Here is a 26,547-nt window from a genome sequence, read left to right on the forward strand (position 1 = left end):
AAATTTTACACAAATGGTTGTATTTGCTCTTCAAAATGAGCAGTTTTGTGATTTGGCAAAGTTGATGGATATTGGAGGAACCTTCCTTGCATCTAGTGCAGACTGTGAGCGAGGTTTTAGTCTAATGAATCAAATAAAAAACCAACTTAGAAACAGTTTAGGAGAATGACATTTGGATATGCTAATGAGAGTGAAAAGTTACCAATTATATGGAAATTCAATTAATTTAGATAGTGTGTATAAAGAGCGGGTGAATGCCAAAGACAGAAGCGAGAAAAAATAAAGAGATAGAAGCTAGAACTAAACAAGATGAGAATTAGTAACGGACTTATTATGAATGCTTAGAGTTATTTGCAAAGTTAGAAAATTTAATTAAAGGCAATCAGTCACTAGTGTTATCTTTTTTTTTTTTACTTCTAATCAGATCAATATTAAATACATATAAAATATTTATGTTAGCTCTGTGATTGATGTCACACAACTTACTTGGTGATGGTAATAATACACACACTTAGAATCCTATCTAGTACAGTCTGTATTGTGTTGGCCTCGCATCGAGTCCTGCCCAAGGCTTGTGAATTGTGATTTCTGACTGCTTACTGAGGAGGCTACTGCCATGTGTGGGAACACGGTGGGGAGTTGGGGTGACCTGGCTGATGTCCTATTGACACCAGAAGGTAAAGAGTGAACTAAAATCTTTTAACCTTTTTGCTTAAATGATCAGTATGGTGACTCGTATGGGTGCGCACATACTTTTCAAAAGAAGGCAAATTTTGCGCGCACACACAAATTTCTGCACACACTCACAGCAAAAAAATTAGGGGGAAACATTGGTGAAGTCTATTTCATAATAATATAGGTAAGTCTTAATCTATTTTATTTATTTATTTTTTTTTTTTTTGAAATTATGGATTCTACAACCGTGTTAAAATAACTCTTTTTATTATCCCGACATTTCAATCTTCATATCAAGATCATCATCTGGAGCATACATAAATATACAAGACAAGCTGCATTACATTTCAAACCGTAAGCTAGAGAAACAATGATTTGATCACATGCTACTCACTGGCATGACCTCTAGTGAAAAAAAAAAAAAAAAAATTACATCAAGCTAATTTAATTTTTGATTACATGAATAACCATTCTTGCTTGCAGATGGTTTTCCTTCCAGTAACAGTGATGTCTTATTTCTATTATTACAATTGTTATTTTTGATTTAAAAAAAAAAAAAATTATAAATTACAACATGAATAAACTTTCTTATAGATTTTTTTCCCTAACAGCGATGTCCTATTTTTCAGTATTAGTTACTTTAGATTTAGGATCCTGGATTTTCTAGAGTCCTATTTATAGTTGTTCTTAGAGAGGAAGGTTTCATGGGACGAATATATGCCTTCCATATGTATGGGATTTTTAGACCATCATTATTGTTTAGATTGGGGTGGTCGATAATGATCTCACAAACAAGCTTCCTTACATTTGCGTTCATACCATGTTTTGGTGTGATGTAGACAACTAGTGCTTTTCCAGTCAATTCTATGTAAGGTGTTCAGAGCATGATAGAAAGGCCAGCTTCACCATAATTATTATATTTCATGTGTCGTTTATGTTCATTTTGTCTGATCAGAATTGTGCATCCTGTTTCTCCTATGTATGGTATGTTGCGGGTGCAGTAAATACGATATACTCCAGGGTCGGCCAGCAGAGGGAGTGGGTCTTTGGATGAGTTGAGTAAGCTTTTTAGTTTTGTAGGAGGTTTAAAGGTGGCTTTGAGGTTGTATTTTTGTAGTACTCTGTTTATTTTGTCTGATGTCCCTTTAATGTAGGGAATGGTTATAGTTTTACTGTAGTCTGGTTTGTCTTTGTTTTTTTATTGAGGTCTTGTAGAGAATTTTGTTAATAGTGTTTTGGCTGTATCCATTTTTTTGAAAAGTATTACTGATCACTTTAAATTTGTTTTTCAGTGCCTGTTCACTGGAGCAGATCTTCAGAGCCCTGTTTTTTAGGATAATTATGACACCTAGTTTTTGTGTTGGGTGGTGGTAGGAGTTTATGTGTATATATTGGCCAGTATGTGTCAGTTTCCAGTAAACAGTGAAGGAAAGATTGCCTGAGGGAAGACGTGTGACAAGTGTATCTAGAAATGGCAGTGTGTTATGTTTTTCAATCTCAATTGTGAACTGTATACGTTTATGTTGCTTGTTTAGGTGGCTAAGGAAAGTATCTAGCGGCCATGAGACCAAATTGCGAAAACATCGTCAACATATCTGAGCCAAACTTTGGGTTTTAAAGGGGAGGAACCTAGAGCAAGTTGTTCAAAATGTTCCATATAAAAGTTAGCAATCGGGGGGGGGGGGGGGGGGGAGATAATGGCAAGCTCATGGCTGTGCCTTCTTTTTGTAGGTAGAAAGCATTTTGCCATACAAAATAACCAGAATGTAATACATGCGCAAAGAGTGCCGTGATATCTGGAGGAAATTTGTTCTGTAAAAGAAGAATTGTGTCATTGATTGGGACATTCGTAAAGAGGGCAGAGATGTCAAAACTGACCAATAGATCATCTTTTTCTAATATAATGTCTTTGATGATGTTTATGAAGTGTTGTGTGTTTTTGATATAGGAGGGGGAATGCCCTACCAACTCCTTGAGTGTTGCTACTAATTTTTTGGCTAAGTGATAAGTCGGGCTATCAATCCCTTCGATCATAGGCTGTAACAGTGTGTTTTCTTTGTGAATTTTCAGTAGCCCGTAAATTCTCGGGGAACGAGGGTAGTGTGGAAATAGTTTTTTGACAGTATCTTCGGGCCATGTGGTAATTGACTTAAGTAGATTCTCTGTTTTCTTTTTGATTCTATTAGTTGGGTTATAGTTAACTAATTTGTATGTGTTATTGTCCGAGACCAGCAGATTCATTTTTTCCACATAAGTGGTTCGGTTTAAGATAATGGTGGCACTTCCTTTATCTGCTCTGGTTATTAAGATGTTCGGATTTGACTTTAGTGATTTTATCGCTGTTATTTCGTGTTGAGTTAGGTTGCTTGTTATTGTTTTGTTATGAGTTAAAATGCTGGCAGTTTCTAAATGTATTTTTTCTGCTATGTTATTTGGGATGAATCTTAGGCCTCTTTCAATATTACAAATAAATTCAAGTTTGTTTATCGATTTGGGTGCTATGGCATAATTTAAACCTTTGTTAAGTATCGAGATTTCATCTTTGTTTAAAGTGTGGTTGGATAGGTTAACTATATTATTGTTACCTGTCGGTGATTGGTGGCTCCTGTTGTTTTCACTAGAGGTCATGCCAGTGAGTAGCATGTGATCAAATCATTGTTTCTCTAGCTTACGGTTTGAAATGTAACGCAGCTTGTCTTGTATATTTATGTATGCTCCAGATGATGATCTTGATATGAAGACCGAAACGTTGGGATAATAAAGGAGTTATTTTAACATGGTTGTAGAATCCATAATTTCAAAAATGAATGCTGATCACCGTGTAACACTAAAAGAAAGGCTTAATCTATTTTATTTAGAAAAACTCCTCTCACAACTAGCAACACCTACAGCAATTGTGAGGAAAATTCGCAGTAGTATTACAATAATTGGAAATGAGTTCTCAAGACTGTACTTGAATTAACTGCAAAAGTTCAAAAAGGTTCAAAGTGCCACCTGATGCAGAACACCCCTCCTAGCTACACCTCTGAAGACATGGTTGTGGCTTATCTCCAATCCTATTCAATATTTATATAAACAGAATCCTAAAAGAATGGAAAACAACTGTCAAAGATGGAGTTAAACTAGTAAATAATATACAGCTAAATACAATACTTTATGCAGACGATAAAGTACTAATTTCAAATTCTGAAGATAAACTCCAAATTGCAACTAATCATCTAAATGAAAATCTCTGAAACAAAAACTATGGCAATGTGTGGAAACACCATTCAAAAAGTCAAAATTATGCTTAACAATAAAATAATAAAACAAGTTACAGAATTCAAATACTTGGGAAATATAATCTCACAATACAATACCGATTCACAACTGAAAGCAAGACTACAAATTTACAATAGAATGAATGGCATAATTAAAAGACATTTTAGAAAACAAATGACTAAAGAAACTCAATTAAGATTACATAACATGACCTTTAAACCATTTCTCAAATTTGGAAGTGAAACTTGGATTCTAAAACAAAGACTAGATGCAGCACAGATGAAGTTTCTAAGACCTCTCCTGGGACTCACTAGCTTAGATAAAAAGAAAAACACAGAAATAAGAGAAATTAGATACAAAAAACATCATACAAGAAATAGAAGAAAATCAGCAAAATTGGCTACACCACATAGAAAGGATGAATAACAATAGGATCCCCAAATTAGCATATAAATATAAGCCTACAGGAAGAAGAGACTGTGGACGTCCAAGATTGAGGTAGAAAGATCAACTTTATCTGCAGAACAGGAACAGGACATAAAAAGTCTACACCTGAATTGCTCAGACGATGATGATCTATATATATCAGATGTTGTTTGGGTACAAATTTTATATGTAAAATTAGTATTTGTGAGCTGTCTTAATGTATAATTCAAGCCATTAAAAAAAAAAGTGCTTTTCAAAATTCGTATAGTACGTGAAATATATATGAATGCCTAGCGATATTTCAGTTTTATGATTTTATCGTTCTATGTTATCTGCAAAAATAACCAAAGAAAACAAGGCAATCATTAAAATCAATTGAATTCTTCCCCCTTTCCCTTAAAACTCTAGTCATATAGGGTTAAACCGCGCATTATGAATGAGCATGATATCTTATACTACTGAATTTTTAAAAAAAAATTAATAAAACGTTGGCTTCGGAAAGGGAATGGAAGATACAACATTTCACATTATCAGTTCATTACAGTGAACTGATAATACGAAATACAATGATTTTATATAGTGATAGTGAATACAATGTTAAAATTAAGGATACAATTTCCATTCTTATCTCCCAGCCATCAAAAATACAATCATTGTGTGATGAACACACAATACCACAGTCATTGTTACTTTTATAAAATAAAAATATAATACTGTGAGACCACAGATACGAGACAGACCTCTCAACACCTCTGTGCATGTCAGAAGAAGGCCAATCTATTCCAATAATAGGGTAATCAATGTGGTTCACGGGATGAGCGTTTATTATTGGAAAATTAGCTTTTCTTTTATGAAAATTCTATTTCTTAAAGTTATAACTATTTTGCTTGTAGAACAATTGGAAAATTTTGCGTATAAAGCACGTGATTTGGCATGTTGGTAAAGAATTAGTACATCGCTTTATTCCTTTCTGCCCTTCAACATGAATTGACTCTTCTTGGCACATTGCCAACAACGGCCCTTTCTTCTATGGCCGGACAGTAGTACCTTTTTGATTTTCTTTACAAAACAAAATTCAAGATTCTGTAATATAATATAATATAATATTACATTTCACATAATTTCTTGATCAAATAGAGTTTCTGGCATATATTAGCAAGTTTCAAAATACAAATTTTACATAAAGCTTCACAATTTTTATTTTCACCTTTATTACCCCACACCTTTTTTTTTTTTTTTAGTTTTCTCAGAAATAAACTAAAAAAAAACTAAAGTCCTTTCTTTCTTGGGTTAGAGGAATAAAAGGACTGAACGTAAGATTATTGGATATTCCTCAAATAAATTTCTCATAAATTTTTTGAAATAGGTTGTAGTGGTTGAAAGTTTCTTTCACTTGGTTATACCATTAATTAAAGATGCCAAGAAATTATATTCTTTGTTTAATCCTCTATCCAAGTGTAAGCAAACGAAGTTTGCATGTGAAGTCACTTCACAACTAACTTGTATGTAGAGGCTAATGACTTTACATCAATTGCCTTAGTATCTCATAATGCAATGATGCATATACCCTTATGGACATTTATAATGCTATTCATTATGGGAAAGGCCACCACCTAGAAGTGATACCAAGGTTGAAATAATGCAGAAATCATATTTCCACATACAAGTCAAATGGTGTCACACCTTTTCACTTGTATATGACTTTTGAGTATTACTAAAATACTTTAGATTAGAGACAGATGTTGAAAGTTTTTTCACTCGGTTCATCATTGTGTGATGAACACACAATACCACAGGCATTGTTACTTTTATAAAATAAAAATATAATACTGTGCGACCACAGATATGAGACCCCTCGACACTTCTGCACATGTCAGAAGAAGGCCAATCCATTCCGATGATAGGGTAATCAATGTGTTTTGCAGGATGAGTGTTTATTATTATACATGGGAAAATTAGTTTTTCAGTTATATTATAAATTAAAGATGCCAAGAAATTATATTTTTAGTTTCATCCTTTATCCAAGTGTAAGCAAACAAAGTTTGCATGCGAAGTCACTTCACGACTGGGCTACTTCTATTTAGAGGCTATTTTAGTAATAAGGTGTGACACCTTTTCACTGCTTGTATATGGAAATATGACTTTTGCATTACTTCAACGTTGGTATCACTTCTGGGTCTGGCTCCCACTGATGAGGCCTCAATAAATGTCAAAACCAGTCTGGGTAGTGGCCCTTCCCATAATACATAGCAGTGTACATATCCATAAAGATATGTGCATTGCATTATGGGATACTAAGGCAATCGATGTTAAGTCAGTTAGCCTCTATATACAAGTAGCCCAGTTGTGAAGTGACTTTGCAAGCAATCTTTGTTTGCTTACACATGTATAAAGGATGAAACCAAGAATATAATTTCTTGGCATCTTTATGTATTTAGTGGTACAGTAACACTTCTTTGTTTTGCAGAATGGGGGGAGAGTATGATGGTTTTCACTACAAGGCCACTTTCATTCTAGTCTTCTTGAAAGCAGAAATGTAATTGAGTCAAAATCCATAAAGATGAATCCTGTGTTTTACAAGAAGAGTACTGCATTTGGTGATCTCCAACAAAATATTTATGTTCAGGTTGATTTGCTCAGTTAGCATTCCATCAACACCCACATAATTCAGGTATGAAGTAAGTGTATGTTGATGGATATGCCTCTTTATGTCATTTACTAAGCTACCAATATATATATATATATTTTTTTTTTTTTTCAAAATTCATTTTTACTTGGTTGGAATATTATAAAAGAAGATTTAATGACTATTACCGAGAGAAAAGATGACAAGATATATTTTAAAAAGATACTACTAGTTTACTAGTTTCATTACATGAACATCCTCAGGTATCACAATCAAAGAAGCATATAAAAAATTACAGAGACTTAAAATTTTACTAACAGAACAAGTATAATTTTTTATATACTTCTTTGATTGTGATACCTGAGGATGTTCATGTAACGAAACTAGTAAATTAGTAGTATCTTTTTAAAATATATCTTGTCATCTTTTCTCTCGGTAATAGTCATTAAACCTTTTATTATATATATATATATATATATATATTTAGAAAGATATTTAATGGAACTATGAAGTTTTAAAGTGGAATAAGTATTGATAAATAAAAGGGACATATTGTTATAGACGTTTTAAAAGGAATATTGGAGGAAATGCTAATTGGAAGATTTATAGGAGGTTCCAAAAAGGGAATCGTAGAACTGTAAATTCTTTTAAAGTGGAAGAGTTAAGGCTGTCAATAAACATTAGTGAATATAAGAAGTAGTTGCTATTTAAGGAATGTTCAAGAAAACTCTGATTAGGAAGTTTCATCTGTCTTAAAGACACTGGATCCAACTATTATTTCAATTGAAAAGGAGACAGAATTGAGTCAGGAAGAATTAATGTGTGCTACATGAGTGATGAGAAAGAATCCTGTGAAAATGAAGAATAAAGTCATGTGTCTTTGGAAAAGGGCCTTGCCAGAGAGAGAAACTGGCTATGAACACTTTGTCATTGTGAAAACGAAGTGTTTAGTCTAGTCTTAAGTGTAAATTTATTTTTAAAAAGGCCTTGGATCCAATTAATTCTGTAGTTAGTTATAGTTTTGTAAATTTGTTTGAAGTGTATATATATATATATATTGTTTTTGTTTTATTAAATGTGTTTATTTTGGTCTTGAGTTAGTGATTTAATTGGATTCTGAAAGCAATAGTAAAAAGAGGTCATTGCACCACTCGGAGTGAACCCTTGTGCATATAGGTACACTCGGAAATAAATTAAAAATAATTGTTGAACAGAGATCATTTCTATATACAGGATTAAATTAATAAAAATCCTATATTTAAACAATGGTGCAGCCGGTAGGATTAATAATATAAAAATTCTCTATATAAATAAAAGTAAATCTCTAATTATTAACAAACAGCACCTATATATACATATATAGGTGCTGTTTATTATTGGTTCATTATATTTTGCAACAAACATCTCTTCCTTTCTTCAGTTGTCCCTCCCCCATAATTTCTTATCTTGTTAAAAAAAAAATATGTATATAATGAATGTGGACATGCACGTCTAGAGATTATAGGATGATGTGCAATTCATTCTGTCCCAGAACACCCTTACTGGATAGACCTAATATTACAAAAGTAAATTCATTTGTCTGTGACAGATATATTTCTATGCACACCTTGATTTCTTTTTTGAATATGCCAATCCTTCATGCATGGTTCATTTCACATTAATCTCACTTCAAATATAATTCCTTACACCTTTTATTAATTTCAATATACGAAACAAATAAAGAATTTCTATTAGTTATTGGTTTCTAATATATTCTGAAACAAACTGATATTGTTTTCCACTTCTACATTGCTTTTGTTTTGAATGGAAACACATTCACCCTGATTTTGGCATGCCCACCACTCAATGCAGAACAGAAACAAGATGAACAAATTGTCCCTGCCCAGCATTTAGTTATTATATTTTATTAAATAACGTGCAATTAATAGATCTATAATATTTCTTAATTACAAAACAACTGGCATTTTTTTGTGCTTATTTACTTCTGCAAACCCAACAGATTTACTAATAGAGGAATGTCAGATGTCAAGTGATCTGCTGTAATTCTTATCACATTAAAATTTATAAACACACACATTAAATATTGTACTACTATGGGGTGCTTAAGGGTTAAAGCTGTATAACTGGGAGGAGACCTCCATGTAACCTTTTAAGGAATGTGGAGAACCGACTGGGGCTTCTGACCTAATGTCCCATCCTCACCTTCTCGTAGTGCACTGTTAGGTATCTACCAGGATACAGTAGGAATGAGGATGGAATGGCAATTTGGGATTTAGCCAATCAAATTGTATTCCTATTAGCTTAGACCACAATGTAAAATGATGGTACAACATGACAGAATTTCATGCCAGTTGGGACATCGCTTAGTTCAACAAGCCCCCCGTTGTTTTCATTATTGAACTATGGCAAACAGTGAAAAGTCAGTAACTAGAACAAATCCTGAAACACATCCCAACTCAACTTCACCAGAGTTCAAGATCAGTACTATCAACATAAGAGGCCTGAATGGCAAAGACATGGAACTAGCAGAAGAATTGGATAAGTACCAGATCATAATAGGGGTGACTGAAACAAAAAAGACAAAAAAACTAGTGAGATCTTTCTAAGCAATAAATACAAACTATTATAATCAGGGAAAAGAAGGAGTAGCTATAGTATTCAATACAAGGCTAATCTTCTTGAATGACAGGCAATATCAAGTAGTGATGCAAATAAATATCAAAATGAGGAACTGGACAATGAGACTTATTTGTGCCCATGATCTATGAAAAAGGAAAAGTAGGTCCTTGTTGGCGCTCTAAACAGCAGAGTAGGAAATGATTACCAGACATATAGGAAAAGTTTCGGGGAAATTTGGAGAAAGGTGCAAAGGTAATAATAAAGGTAAATGCCTGCTGGATTTCTGTTCAGGACATGGGTTAGTTATTACTAACACCATGTTCCAACATAAAAATGCGCACAAATTGGCATGGAGAGAAGAAATAAGAAAAGACTCATTGATAGCTGATAGTGATATTTTCACACTTGTTCAGGGCAAAAAAGTATAGAGAAGATTTGAAATAGGAAGTGATCACTATTTAGTTTTGATCAGGATAAAACTGAATTTCATATCGAAAAAGAGTGCGTTTAAGAAAGTTTTAAAAGAAGTCAAGGTTGAGTAGCTTTCAGACATGAATTGTAGACTGAAATACACAAACATCATTGAAGAAAACATTGATTGATTCAGCCAGAGAGGCATGTGGTGAGATTGTCTGTAAGGAGAGAAAAATGAGAACTCCATGGTGGACTCAGAAAGTTAAAGAGGCAGTGAAGGAAAAGAAGAAAGCATATCAAAACTTCCTGGCAAGTAAGTCAGCTGGCTCTTAGAAAACACAGAGAAAAATGTAAGAAAGAAAAACACTGTGTAAAACTAGCTAAACAAAAGTCATGGGAAGACCACAGACAATAAATATCAGGCAGGTTGTAGGCTACTGAAAAAGCTTAGAAATGTTGGAAAAAGTACTGTAAAAGGATTCAGAGATGATAAAGGTGACATGAAAACTAAAGATAAAGGTATTCTAGATGTTTGGAGTAATTACCTGGAAAGACTGATAATTAAACAAGTAGTGCTGGCATGATGGTAGAATACTTCCATCAGAAATACTTATCCATACTTGAAGCAGAAATCAAAAACCTGAAATGTGTAAAGGCAGCTGGAGTAGATGAAATTTGGCCAGAAATGCAATATGGAGGTATAAACATTTTCCAGTAGCTACATTACATAATTCAGAAGGCCTGGTAAGAGAGTCGAATTCCAGATGATTGGAGTACAGCTCTCAGAGGTCCCATATATAAAAAAAAGGGAATAAAGCTGAATGTGAAAATTGCATAGACATTTCTCTACTGATTTCTACTGAGTGTAAGATTTATGCAAGTATACTTGAGAAACAGCTAAGAAAAATTGTGACAGAAAAACTGGAAGAAGCAGCTAGATTCAGGTCAAATAGAGGTTGTCAGAATCAGTTTTTCACTTTAAGAGAAATGTCGGGAATTTAACAAGGATTTGTATTTAAGTTTTGTTGTTCTGTAAAAGGCATACGACAAGGGGGGCAAGAGGAAAGCACTTCAAAACACTACAGTTATATGGTGTAAACGAGATAATATATCAAGCAACACAATCTCTATTGGAGTTGTAAATCAGCAGTTAGAATTGAAGGAGGCACAGGAAGATGGTTTGATATTATGTCAGGTGTGTGACAAGGGTGTACATTATTTTCATTGTTATTCATCATCTATATAGATCACATTTTAAAGGAAAGCGATATTAAACTTGATATCAAAATTGGAGATATTAATCTCAGCTTCTTACTTTATGCAGATGATGTTATACTCCTAAATAAATCCAGATGAAGTCTGCAGGATTCCCTGACCAAATTTAATAGCTGCTGTAATAAATTTGGTATGAAAATCAGCATTAAAAAGACAAAGACAATGAAAATAGGCAAACACATTCAAAACATCAACTGCATCCTGAATGGAGAACCTATAGAACAAGTAAAACATTTCAGCTATTCAGGCACAATTTTAGTGAAGATGGCAAATTAAATTTGGAAATAGACAGCAGAATTAACAAAGCCGGTATGGTAGGAAGTCAACTGAATAAATTAGCCAAAAGACTAAATTAGCTGTAGAACAGACAATGTTCAAACCAATTTTAACTTATGGATTTGAAAGCTGGGTCAGAAATATAACACTTGACTAAAGACCTCTGATATAAGAGTTCCAAGAAATATTAGTGCAGTGAACAGATGGCATCAATAGCAGTATCACATTAAAACTTATGATATTAAGAAAGAACTTGTCATTGTTATCATTCAGGAATGTTAGTAGAGCTAATCTCAGGTGGTATGGTCACTTAAACAGAATGGGAGAGGAAAAATTAGCGAAACAAGTATTCTTTGTCAGTTTGGCAGGGAAAATACCCAGAGGAAGACCAAGATGTTGATGGCCAAGAATTGATACAGTAAAACTGCCTTAAAAGACAGAAATATAAGATCTGATAATGTTGGAGTCTTGACAGGTAACAGACTGATTTTGAGGAAAATTGTTGATTGGTAGTTAGTAATGGTGTAAATTTTTCATGTAGTGCTATCATAATTATCTTGTACACCTCCTGAGGATACATAACAGAGATTTGAAGATGATGATGATGATATTATACTGTTATTTATAAACTTGATATACCTATTTTTTTTAAAACAAAATGGAAGCTAAATTTCAATGCATCTTGAATTATATTTTACAGTGATGCTTAAGCACTGATGACAGAAAAATAATTCAAGCGTTTTTTTTTTTTAATTATAACATACTTTATATTAATATATAATTTGCTATAATGGAATGGGATAGTTAAGAAACATATAATATTTTTAATGTTAGATAAAAAAAGGCATTTATTAAACAAAAATATACACATAATCGAGTATTCTTTGTGATGGGTCACAAATCACTAAACATACTATTTCAACATAAAACATTATACAAAACACTTTATAATATTGAATTTTACAATAAATAAACAGAAATATCACTACACATAATTCACAGATTGACCTGCTTCAAACATGCTACATAAAAATTCCATATGCTGCATTTATTTTTTATAATTTATGTTTTCCATTTTTCTACATGTGAATATCAAATTCATTAAGTGGAGGTGGGGGCTGAAAATTTCAGCTTTTCAGTTCAACCAAATGTGATTCATTGTGAATCTTAAGTTCTAATAATTTGACCAAGATTTATTTATTTATTTTTTTTAAATAATTTAAAATTTCTATGAGAAAATTAGAATTATGACAGGCTTAAATCAAATCGCCATCAAAAATTTTGTAACAGAATAATGACTGTGTTTGTATAAAATAGGGATTCCTAATTTGTTTTCTATTGATAGTTGAACCATATTTTATGCCAATTATTTTAAATATCAGTAATATTTTTTTTAAAAAATATCACTACTTGCTAAGTAATCTACCTAAACAAAAAACAGCAGACTGACTTCAATGATAATGATGATAGCAATAATGAAACCTTGTCACTGTCAAGAATAATCAGGACTATTTATTAATTAATATATTCAACGTCTTGTATAAATCTGATTTTTTTAAACATTTAGTCATATTGGTAGCAATATTATAAAATGGAAATGCTGCAAGTACTTTACTTATTACCATAGCTTAAAATATATTATTGAACAAAGACTTGCATAGATTTTCAGTAGCAAGACAGCGGATAACATCAATACTGAATAATAGCAGAAACCTTTTTTTTTAAAAAAAAAAAATGTAGTTCAGATAAAATTTTAATAAAACAGATTAATGCATTTGAATTTTCTGCATAAATTTATGGACTTAAAATGTTCTGTATATTGTGTTACATTTTTTTTTCACAATAATTTTGTCTCATGAAGTAAAAATATGTGCAAAAGTAACATACTTCAAATTACCAAGAGGAAATTGTCACCACAATTTATTACCAGAAGAGCAATAAAACATTACAAAACAGGAGGACTGTGGAATAAAGTCAATAACCAAGACCATGCTCATTTTCACATTTTGGAAATCCTATTACATGCAGCTGCATGATGATAAGCATGCTGTAACTTAGTATTGCTAATAACAGAAAAATTATCTTAATAAAATGTTATAACTACAAGCTCATGATTTACATGTGAAATGAGTGCCTGCACCATCTTGACTTCTCTTATAATAGTCCCCTCCCCAATAAAGATGAATCCTAAAATCCAGTTCAGCACCACAATTTGTCTCTTTGGTTTTTCCACTGCAGAAATTAGAAGTTCACTGAAAATTGTTTTAACAATGCCATCCTAACTAGGGATTGTTGTGGTGACAAATAATAATGCCTTCTCTTTTCTTTTAAAGTGACAGTAGAATTAAATTTTCAGTCATTCATTCAGTATTATATAAGCCTTACACTGCAAAATGATAGAGGTGAAGGTGACAACAGATGTTTGCCCTTTTACAGATCTGTTGCAAAGTGATGACTGTGACAACACACGAATCAGTTTGTGTTTGCAGAATGTAACAAGTTTATATAAAGAAACTGCTTTATATACAATGCCAGGAATGGCAACAGGGAGTTAAACAGTTTCCAATTTCAACTTCCATCTGTGTGTAAAAATTAAAAACCATTCCACAGAATCGCTTCTCTGGGCAGCTTGGTTTTGCCTGCTTGCATGCCTGCTGGCCTTTTTATTTTTTAATTAATTAATTTTTTTCTTACACTGATCACTAAAGATATTGGAGAACTGTCTCCATCTGTATAGCTGCTGGTTTTCCTTTACAAACCATACACAATATGTGAGGAAACAAACAAGAAGGAATTCAAGAGTTCTCCATCATTTTTGTGAAATCAAAAATACTACATCACATGTGAATACGTATCATGATGTTTTTCCTGTCTTCTGTCCTTTCATTGCTTTTTTGCGAACATATTTGCATTTCTTGATATATCCTTCAACTAAAGATTTGATCTTTACAGGATTAATTTCTCCTGATTTATTATGGCAGATCTATAAAAAGAAATTATAATAAATTTTTTTTATAAAAAAACTTAATATGCAACTATTCTTTAACAGATAACAGACAGAAAATGCTCTGATTAAAGTAGGCTTCCATTTCATAGTGGTTTTAATTATCAGCTTTAATTAAATTATATTTTTAAAAATTACTCTACAGTTCACTCCTTGACTTACGATGGAATTCTGTTATCCCATAGTAAGTCGAAAAGGATATAAGCTGGAATCACTACATGAACCTTTAAGGATATGTTAAAAATTAACCATGCCTGAATGCTAAAGCATGTAGGTCTGTTTGTTATATTTTTAAACTCATTTTACTCTGTTTATAGTGAAATAATACAATATACAAATTATAACATAATTACTGTATATAGCACTGTGCTGTCATAAATAATGAAATCTGAGTATATAGTGCTTCTGTGCTCTTAACAGTAAAATAATCAGCTGGAAACATGGAGTAAGACTGCTTGATTATTGGATGATTCATTGGTGAAGGCAAGGTCATCCAGCAACAAATTATTTCAATTCAGGAACTGCAATTGCAACAAAGCATTCAGAGGATGGTTCAGGGAGTGAGGTGACAGCAGCAGCAGTGGATTTCTTTAAAAATATGTATGTTTCATCCAACTTAGTCTGTACAGTTTGCCTTTGCTTTTTTTTGCATCATCATTGTGTCAATTTGCTAAATCTCTCCATGTTAAGATCTATTCCTTCAAAATGCATATGATAATTTTTTCACTACAAACTTTGAGGTGAAAAATATAATTTGAGAGCTTGGCTTCTTTTCTAGTTTTGTTTTTCTCTTCTTCTACAACTTTCTGTGCTTCTAGTTGTACAAGGTCTTCATTTCAGAGCTCTAATTTCACAGCTTCCATCAACTATTCTACATTTTCATTGTCAACTGCCAACTCTTCAGCTATCAGCATTATCTTGTTACTCAGTCTGCTGTAAGGCTTTGTCTTTGTTGAATCCATCAAATCTATGAAGATATATTTTCAGCAGTTTCTTCCAAACTGCATTTATACACTCTGCTGTCACCTCATTCCATGCTGCATCTACATTCTTTGTACAATACAAAATCTTACATTCCTTCCAAAAGTTTGTTAAAGTTTTTCACCCTCGGTATTAGCAATAGCCTGGTTGCAGGAGTGGTATTTGGTGAATGTATCAATGGGACAGTCACCCCAAGTATGAGTAATTATAAGCTGCCCATATTGTATGTTGAGGATTGATTGTCATAGCCATTTGGATCTTTAATGATCCAAATGGCTACGAGGGATGAAATATATCAATTATCTTATGCTCTGTGCTATTTCTATAATAGGACTAGATATTTTGTTTGGAGAGTTGTGAATGGGATGCCAATGTCAGTTGTGAATTCTTCAGGAAAGTGGTAAAATGTTCTGGAAGCTGTTGAAAAAACATAAACATGAAAAGTACTTACTGTAAAAGGAATCAAAGATGATAAAGGTGACATGAAAACTTGAAGATAAGGGTATCTTAATTGTCTGAAGTAATTACTTTCAAAATCTCTTAAATGAAACAAGGAGCAACAGAACTGTAGTAAAAAATTTTCAAGAAAAGTGCAAACAAGAGTACATATCAATACTTCAGGTAGAAAAAGCTATCAAAAACATGAAATCTGGAAAGACAGCTGGAGTAGATGATATCCGACCATAAATGCTCAAATATGGAGGTATAAAAGTTTTGCAGTGGCTAAGCTGCATAACTCAGAGGACTTGGTCAGAGAGTTGGATTCCAGACGATTGGTCCCATCTATTAAAAAAAAAGAATAAAGCTGAATGTGAGAATTATACAGGAATTTCTCTACTGATTTCTACTGAGTGTAAGATTTATGAAAATATAATTGAGAAATAGCTAAGAAAGGTTTTGGAGGAGAAACTGAGAGAACAAGCTGGATTCAGGCCAAATAGAGGTTGTCAGGATCAGAGCTTTTCACTTTATAACAAATTGTTCTCTATTTGTTATAAATTTGTTAAGGATCTGTGCTTAGTTTTGTAGATCTGAAAGGACAAGATGCCTAGAAAAAAAAAGTTTTAATGAAACATTTTACAGAAAAATACATAATTTCTAAGTAAGTTGGCAGTCAGCAGTGAGAATTGAAGAAAATATAGGAAGATGGTCTGATGTAAAATCAGGGTTAAGAAAAGGATGGACATTATCTCTACTCTTATTCATCATCTATATCGCAATAAGAAAAAAAGTGGCATTAAACCTAATATTAGGATCGAAGATAAGCTCTTTGCTTTATGCAGATGATCTTGTACTCCTAAATACATCCAGTACAAGTCTCCAGGATTCTCTAAGTTGCATAACAACTGTAACAAATTCGGCATGAAAATTAGTAATAAAAAGAGCAAAACAATGAAAATAGACAGAAATTTTAAACTGCATTCTGAAAGGAGAGCCTATAGAACAAGTAAAATATTTCAGATATTTAGGCATGGTTTTTGGTGAAGATATTAAATTGGAAATAAACAACAGAATAAGCAAAGCTAGTGTAGTGGTGAGCCAGATTAAATAAATTTATATGGAACTAGCCCCCCCCCCCCCGAGTTCTGGACTGGTAGGCCGGTTCTCCTTGAATTCTGATGACTCGACACTCAGGGTAGCCTGAGTTTCAAAACGTTTCAAAAAACGTGACATAAAAACTCTTATCATTTTATATATATAGGGTAGATAAGAGCGAAATCAGCCAAAATATGAAACTAGCAGTATACAAGAGACTGTTTTCAAACAAGATTTAAGTTAAGTTCAAACCAGGTCTGAGGATTGAGCTAGAAATAAAATACTTGATCAAAAATTAGAGTGAACAGATGACAGCAATGGCAGAATCATATTAAAAATGGGGATATTAGAAAGGAACTTGATGACATTGTTAGCATTCAAGATTGTGTGAGCAGAGCTAATATAAGGTAGTGCAGCCATTTAAACAGAATGGGAAAGGAAAGGTTAGCAAATAGCAAAGTAGGTCTTTGATGCCAAGATGGCAGATAAGAGATCCTAAGTGAGACCCAGATCTAGGTAGATTCATTCACTCAGAAGTACCTTACAAGAATAAAATATTAGATACAACAATGATGAAGAGCTGACAAGTGTCAGACTAATTTCGAGGCAAGTTTGTTGATAGGACAATTTAATAATAATAATGTAAACTTATTCAGTTACTGCTGCCTTAGTAACCTGAACACCTCTTAAGGCTACATATCACGAAATTGAAGATGATGATTATTAGGAAAAGTGGTTTCATGTTGGAAGCTTAATGGATTGTATACAGCACTCAGAAAGGATTAAAAACAGAATTTAATTCTTCCTATATTTCGTCTCAATCAATGAGGCATCTTCAGGGATTATAAAAAAACTAATGTAACAAAAAAAAAAACAAAAAACAAACAATACTAAGCCCAACCACGTGGGTGACAACGTCCTATCTAGGTGGGACCTCTGGTGATAAGCATTTCCCAAATCTCAGGAAGCTTAATGCAACCATATTTGTTATTTGGTTGATTCCTGAGAGCTGCTGCTGATTCTAAGAATAGTCTTTCTCTTTTGAATTTACTGTGGTGGAGCATGGTGGTTTTTTTTTCCCATGAGATCCTGTGGGTTGTATCCAAGACATGGTCAGCCAGGCCTGACTAACCATAGTCATGATTGCAGATGTATGACTTATGTTCCTCCAGGCGGATAGTAGCTGATCTGCCTGTCTGTCCAAAGTATGCCAGTTTACAGGAACAGGGTACTTTATAGACTCCAGGCACTGAGAGAGAGTAGGGAGCTGATCTTTTGTAGAGCGGATAAGGGTAGCAAGTTTGTGGTGGAGCTTAAATGCTGTGTGTAGGTTGTACTTTTTTAAAATCTTGGCTATTTTTTCAGATGTGCCACGGATGTAGGGTATGGTGGCAGCATTTCTAAACTCTTTTTGAAGAGAAGACTGGGAAATGGGGGAGGACCTGATTATTTTTTTAATGCTGTGATTGCTGTAGCCATTGGAGAGGAAAGTGTTGTGTATGTGGTCAAGCTTAGTTGTAAGGGCAGTTCCACTGGAACAAAGATTGTGGGCTCTCTTGGTAAGAGTTTTAATAATGCCATATTGTTGAGCAGGGTGGTGGTGGGAGTGTTAGTGGATGTATCTGCCTGTGTGCGTGGATTTTCTATATACTGTGAAGGAAAGTGTACCGTTGGGAAGGTGTGTAACTAAGGTGTCTAGGAAGGGTAAGCAATTGTTCTTTTCCTTTTCCATCATGAACTGGATTCTTGGATGTAGGCTGTTGAGGTGACTGAGGAAGGCGTCTAATGTGTCTGGGCCATGAGGCCAAATAGAGAACACATCATCTACATATCTTAGCCAGATGGAAGGTTTGAGAGGGGCTGAGTCTATGGCTCATTTTTCAAAATCTTCCATATAAAAATTGGTGAGAAGGGGGAACCCATAGCAGTTCCTTCTATCTGCTTATAGATTTTTGTTCTTCCAAGACAAATAACCAGAATAGATGGCAAAGGAAAAGAGATCTAAGATGTCAGAAGGAAAAACGTTTTTAAGAGTGTTAAGGTGTCAATTAAGGGAATATTGGTAAACAATGAGGAGATGTCAAAGCTTACCAGTATGTCTGTGTTATTTAAAGTTACAGTTTCTATGAGGGTTTTGAAATGGGTAGAGTTTTTTATATAGGATATGGAAAGTCCAGTGAGGGGGGTCAGAGAGTTGGCCAGCTGTTTTGTTAGTGGCATCTACTATAGGTCTTAATGGGGAATTGGGTTTGTGGAACACGACCCCACAAAAACACATGTTAAAAAACTTACTTAAAAAAGTGTCTTCCTGGTCCCCGGAAAGTCCAGTGAGGGGGGGGGCGGTCAGAGAGTTGGCCAGCTTTTTTGACAGTTTATAGCAAGGTGAGTTAGTGTCACCTACTATAGGTCTTAGTAGGGAATTGGGTTTGTGGATTTTTGGTAAACTGTCCCCACCCCCCACCCCCAGAATATACAGTTTACCAAACATCCACAAACCCAATTCCCTACTAAGACCTATAGTAGGTGACACTAACTCACCTTGCTACAAACTGTCAAAAAAGCTGGCCAACTCTCTGACCTCCCCCCCCTTACTGGACTTTCCGGGCACCTATCTAGTCCTATCTAGGCACTCCACCTAGATAGGACTTTAGTATCACCCACATGGTTGGGCTTAGTATTGTTTGTTATTTGTTTTTATGTTACATTAGTTTTTTGTAATCCCTGAAGATGTCTCATTGACTAAGACGAAATATAGGAAGAATTAAATTCTGTTTTTAATCCTTTCTGAGTGCTGTATACAATCCATTAAGCCGCCAACATGATGTCCTCACAGCACTTAAGCCTCTACACAAGGGTATTAAACCTAATATCAAAATTGCAGATGTTAGTCTCAATTCTTTACTTTATGCAGATGATATTATACTTATAAATAAATTCAATACAAATCTATAGGATTCCCTAACTAAGTTGAATAACTGGTGTGATAAATTTGATATGAAAATCCTCAATAAAAAGAAAATGAAATTAGGTAGAAACATTGAAAACATTAACTGCATCTGAATGAAGAACCTATAAAACAAGTAAAACATTTCAGCTATTTAGGCAAAATATTTAGTGATGATAGCAAATTAAATATGGAAATAGACAACAAAATTGGCAAACCTGATGTTGTAGGAAGTCAATTGAACACATTTATATGGAATAAGAAACAAAGTAGTCAAAACTCTCTACTCACTATAAGGAAGACGGTGTTCAAACCAATTTTACCTTATGGATCTGAGAACTGGTAAGAAATAAAACACCTGATCAAAGACTGGAGACCTCTGATATGAGAGTTCTGAGAAAGATTCGAGGGAATAAACAGCATCGATGGCACTATCATATTAAAAATGAGGATATAAGGAAAGAACTTGACACTGTTAGCAGATCTAATCTCAGGTGATATGGTCACTTAAAGAGAATGAGAGATCAAAGGTTAGCAAAACAAATGTTCTTTGCTAGGATGGTAGGAAATATAAGATATGATAATATTGGAGTCTTGACAAATAACAGATTAATTTGGAGGAAAATTCTTGGTAAGAAGTTAGCAATGATATAACCTTTTCATGCAATACTATGATAATATCCTGTATCCACCCCTCATGTACATATCACGAATTTGATAATAATTTCCCTTCTGCTATGCGTGTGAAAAAAAAAAAAAAAAGCATACCTTAGTTATAGTTTTTTTTTTTTTTTTGGATAATGTTCAAAATAAAATCACTTTAAAAGAAACAAGATGTGTTATATAATTTAATTTTAAAGATAACTAGGGACTGAATCAGGTGTGGTTTGATAAATGTATATTATATTATTATATATATGCAATGCAACTTGAAATTATAAAAATAATAATAATAAATGAAATACAGTAAGACATGCAAAATTCAAACATTTGGGAAGGTGTGTTAATAAAATGGCATGATTTGGGTTTTCATATATTTTGTAACCTGTAATTGGGGGACACCAGTGGCACCCCCTGCGCCAAAGAAAAAGGAAAAAACACTAGAAAATTTTCCAAAAATCTTTTCCTAATTAATAAAATTCATTTTTTTAAAAAATGTATGTTGTATCGTGTCTTCTATTTCTATACCACTTATGAATTAGCGATCACTGCAGATCCTCAGTCATAGGTCGTATGCAATGCGTAATGTGTATTCTCAAATCGTCTACTCAATTCTCCACACACACCAAGATTAAACCTTAAGTGTGCTACTGGGAGGCACATATATTGATTCTTATTTGATTGCTGATAACTGTGAACAGATCAAAAATTTTAATTTTTGTCATATTTTGTTAACATTCATTATTTGTGTTCATAAAAATTAGCTTCCTTTTTATGATGTGCTGGATGCTTTTAATATCATTGTACATGTTTCTAGTTGTTTTTAGTTAATTGTTGTTAATGCTATCTTATATGCACAAAAAAAAAATATTGGCAGCTGAAGTTGTTTACTTCAAATGCATAATATGAGAGGGATGAATCCATCCCCCAGTCTCAGGAAAGTTAGAGCATTGACACACTTGCCCAAGATTATGGATATCCATTATCTACTATAGAAGCTATTCTATATTGATTGCAGCAGCTATATCAGGAAAATCAGAGACATGCCGTGTGTCATTTGAGATAGAAGGATGAGTGATGCTATCAGAGATAGAGATAATATGGTATGATTTAATAATAACTTAATTACAACTTTACAGAACATTACTGTTTCTCACAGTAACAAGCATCCATATTGTGTGTGAACACACATGGACAGAAAGTATTGCAGCGAATTGATTCTGATTATCTTTTATCACTTTACAAAGTTTTACTAAAAGAGGAAGGCCAGGTCTTGTGCAACTTATTGTAATTAGTTTTTACACAAAAGAAAAAAAAAATTCTGGTATATGATTTAATCACTCATGTACATGTTTCTAGTTGTTTTTAGTTAATTGTTGTTAATGCTATCTTATATGCACAAAAAAAAATATTGGCAGCTGAAGTTGTTTTCTTCAAATGCATAATATGAGAGAGATGAATCCATCCCCCAGTTCTCAGGAAAGTTAGAGCACAGGATATGACAGTACTACATGAAAAATTTACATCACTACTAACTTCCTATATACAATTTTCCTCCATATCAGTTGACACACTTGTTCTAAACATGGATATGAAAATTATTATTTTATTTGACACACTTATTATTTTATTATTATTATTACGTAGGCATCTCCATGAAGTCCGAAGACTCATTGTGAGAGACCCAATCACCCGTGATAATTGGAGCATTGTCAGCTGTTAGAGAGAGAGAGAGAGAGAAAGGAAAAGAGAACATGGTTGTTTCTATATCTTCAATATATGGAGAATGAGCAAAATTGCAAAAAAAGTCGAAAAGGGATTCCAAATACAGGATTTTTTTTTTTTTAGTGGTTAGAAAACGAACAAAAAAATGGAAGAATATTCTGATAACATGAAGCAATGAAAGACTGAATAAGTTCTGTCCATACAGAACTTATTCAGATGATATGAAGTGAAAGAAACTTTACTGTTTTCCAATTCAAATAATTAGGCCCAGTGAAGTTTTGTTGATGTTTTATTTGAGATACTCATATTCTTATATCCTGAAAAGTGATTGAAACTGTTGACACGACTCAAATTATTTCTTCAGAAGTTTGAAACGAACCTACTTAAATGAATGAAACTGTCTGATATGGTTTTGTTTCTTCAAGGAAGTTTATAGAATATTTCATACAGGAAGTGAATTCAATTACTGAAGTGGTTTGGATGATCAAAATGTGATTAAAGATGCAGAAAGAATTTCTTTGATCTATGTTGCTGTTATACAGGTGAAATTCTACTGGTTACAAGATATTAAAACTGCAGATTTTTTTCCCCCCATAAAATATGAAAACAGACTACAAAATTGAAAGTGATTTGCATGTGGTTCTTGTTGTGAATTGATGTATATATTCTGCTTGCATAGATATATTCCAATTATTTTATTAGAATATATTAATTTATTTTATTTTATTTTAATTTATTATTTTAAGTAATTAATTTAAAAAACACATTTGTGTGTTTTTTAAATTAAAGACAATTGTTTGTATGTCTGAAGGCTCTATCTCTTAACAGATTAAATAGCTCATTAAGTGAATATATCATCATCATCAAATTCCTGCCATGTACCCTCAAGGGATGCACAGGACATAACAGTACTACATGAAAAATTTACATCACTACTAACTTCCTATATACAATTTTCCACCATATCAGTCAAGCCAAATCAATTCCAACATTATCGGGTCTTATATTTCTGTCTTCTAAGGCACTTTTAACCATATCAATCCATCTATATCTTGGTCTTCCTCTGGGTCTTTTTCCTGCCAACTTGGCAGAGAACACTTGTTTTGCTAATCTTTCCTCTCCCATTCTGTTTAAGTGAATATACCACCTGAGATTAGCTCTGCTAATGCATTCCTGGATGCTGACAATGTCAAGTTCTTTCCTAATATCGTTTTTAATATAACAATGCCCTTGATGCCATCTGTTCATGCCCCCTAATCTTTCTGAGGACTCTCATATCTATGGGCTCTAGTCTTTGGTCAAGTGTTTTACTTCTGACCCAGCTCTCAGATCCATAAGTTAAAATTGGTTTGAACACTGTCTTGAATACAGCTAATTTAGTGTTTCGATTAATTTCTCTCTTATTCCATATAAATTTATTCAATTGACTTCTTACCATACCAGCTTTGTTGATTCTGTTGTCTATTTCAATATTAAATTTACGATCTTCACTAAAAATCATGCCTAAGTAGCTGAAATGTTTTACTTGTTCTATATGTTCTCCATCCACACTGCAGTTGATATTTTAATAAATTTAGTTTAATCCTTTATCCAAGTGTGAGCAAACAAAGTTTGCACCTGAAAATATCTTCAAGACTGAGAAAAGGTAGTGCAACAACAGGCAACTCAGAGCAAAGGTGGACCAAGCTATCATCACTCCTACCTCAGTATCTTCCATAATGCAAAACACATCTCGTGGCAGATATGTATAATGTTATGCATGAAGGGAAGGGCCACTACCCAGACTGGTTTTGACTTTTATTGAGGTCTCGTCAGTGGGAGCCAGGCCCAGAGGTGGAGATACCAAAAGGGGTGCCATCTTATTATTAAATTACTCTGGATTTAGAGAAAGATGTTGCAAATTTATTTTGCACTTGGTTAGACTATAATAAATTTAGTTTAATCCTTTATCCAAGTGGAAGCAAACAAAGTTTGCACCTGAAAATATCTTCATGATTGAGGAAAGGTAGTGCAACACCAGGCAACTTGAGTTGCACTACCTTTCCTCAGTCCTGAAGATATTTTCAGGCACAAACTTTGTTTGCTCACACTTGGATAAAGGATTAAACTAAATTTATTATAGTCTAACCAAGTGCAAAATAAACTTTCAACAGTTGATATTTTCAATGCTACTGCCTATTGTCATTGCCAACCTTCATATCATATTTATTAAAACAGTTATTCAATTTAGTCAGGGTATCTTGCCGACTTCTAGTGGATTTATTTAGAAGTATAACATCATCCGCATAAAGCAAAGATTAACACCTCCAATTTTGATATCAGGTTTAATACCACTTTCTTTCATAATGTTATCCATATAGATAATCAATAAGAGAGGGGGATAATGTACATCCTTGTCTGACACCAGATTTAACATATAAGCATCTTCCTGTACTTCTTTCAATTCTAACTGCTGACGTACTACTCAAATAAAGACTAAGTATTGCTTGATATAATGTCCCATTGACAGCTTATAGCTGTAGCATTTTGAATAGCTTCTCTCTTTGGCATTTTGATATGCCTTTTCCAGATCTACGAAACTTAAATACAAATTTTTGTTATAATCCCATGATTTCTCAACTATCTGTTGTAAATTGAAAATCTGATCCTGACAGCCTCTATTTGGCCTGAATCCAGCTTGTTCTTTACCAAGTTTTCTTCCATAATCCTTCTCAACCGTTTCTCAAGTATACTTGTGTAAATCTCACCTGAAACACTCAGCAGAGAAATACCTCTGTAATCCTCACATTCAGTTTTATTTCCCTTTTTATATATGGGTACTATGAGAGTTCTCCAATCATCCAGAATTCATCCCTCTCTCCTGGCCTTCTAACTTACGCAGTGCAGCCACTGTAAGACTTTTACACCTCCATAATTGAGCATTTCTGGTCAAATATCATCTACTTCTGCTGCCTTTCCCCAAAATTCAGGCCTTTGATGGCTTTTTCTACTTCAAGTATGGATATATATATTCCTGACTGCATCCTTGTTGAGTTTTTTTTTTTACCAATGTGCTATCTTTGCTTGTTTCATTTAGCAATTTTTTGAAGTAATTACTCCATACTTCATGGATATCTTTTTCTCCAGTTTTCATGTCATTTGTATCATCTCTAATTCCTTTTTCAGCACTCTTTCCTCCATTTCCGAGCTTCTTCAAGAATCTCCAGAATAGGTTGCCACCTTCTTGATATTTATTTTCTATGACCAAAGTCTTCCCATGAATTTTGTTCAGCTAGTTTTACACAGTGTTTAGCTTTCTTACATTTGTCTCTGTATTCTCTAAGAGCAAAAGCTGACTTATTTGCAAGCAAATTTTGACATGATTTCTTCTTTTCCTTCACTGCCTCTTTAACTTCCTGTGTCCACCATGGACACAGACAACCTCACCATATGCCTCTCTGGCTGAATCAATCAGTGTTTTCTTCAGGACTTGCCACTGAATCTCCAAAGTTTGGTTCCTGCTATCAAACTCTTTCAATAATACACAAATATTATTCATTTTCTTGAATAATATTTGTGTATTTTAGTTTACAGTTCACATCTGAGAGCAACTTAACTTTTATTCTCTTTAAAACTGTCTTACATATTCTTCTTTTCAATATGAAATTTAATTTTATCCTGCTCAAGACTAAATGGTGTTCACTTCCAATTTCAAATGCTCTGTACACTCTGGTGTCCTGCACCATTGGGAAAACATCACTTTCAACAATAACATAGTCAATGAGACTTTTCTTATTCCTTGCCTTTCTCTCCATGTGAATTTGTGCACATTTTTATGTTGGAACATGGTGTCAGTAATAACCAGCACATATCCTTAGCAGAAATCCAACAGATATTTGCCATTATTATTAGCTTTGCTCTTTTCTCCAAATTTTCCCAAAATATTTTTGTATGTCTGACAATCATTTCCAACTTTTCCTTTTTCATTGTGTCAGTTGCTTTCTCTAAAGTCTCAAAAAATTCCTCCACTTCTACCTTAGTAGAACCTTCTGTGGGACCATAGGCACAGTAAGTCTCATTGTCCAATTCCCCATTCTGATATTTGGGCACATCACTCTACTTGAGACTGCCTTCCATTCAAGAAGA

The 26,547-nt window shown here is 33.5% G+C and overlaps 2 protein-coding genes across 4 annotated transcripts in view; one reads left to right on the top strand and one right to left on the bottom strand.

The window, feature by feature from the left end:
• LOC150092489 (uncharacterized) overlaps positions 1-26,547 on the top strand; it is a 171,452-nt gene that overhangs the window by 144,134 nt on the left and 771 nt on the right. The window lies entirely within an intron of this gene.
• LOC150092490 (uncharacterized) overlaps positions 13,470-26,547 on the bottom strand; it is a 376,973-nt gene continuing 363,895 nt past the window's right edge. For all 3 annotated transcript variants that reach the window (XM_090414773.1, XM_090414771.1, XM_090414772.1), the window contains one exon: positions 13,470-14,555. In XM_090414773.1, coding sequence (XP_090270899.1) covers positions 14,427-14,555 — 129 coding nt within the window. In that variant the 3' untranslated portion in view covers positions 13,470-14,426. The remainder of the gene's footprint in view (positions 14,556-26,547) is intronic.

The sequence above is a fragment of the Typopeltis vanoorti genome, chromosome 25, assembly GCF_054136105.1.
Source record: "Typopeltis vanoorti isolate ZY-2024b chromosome 25, IOZ_Tvanoo_1.0, whole genome shotgun sequence".
In the NCBI taxonomy this organism is placed as follows: Eukaryota; Metazoa; Arthropoda; class Arachnida; order Uropygi; family Thelyphonidae; genus Typopeltis; species Typopeltis vanoorti.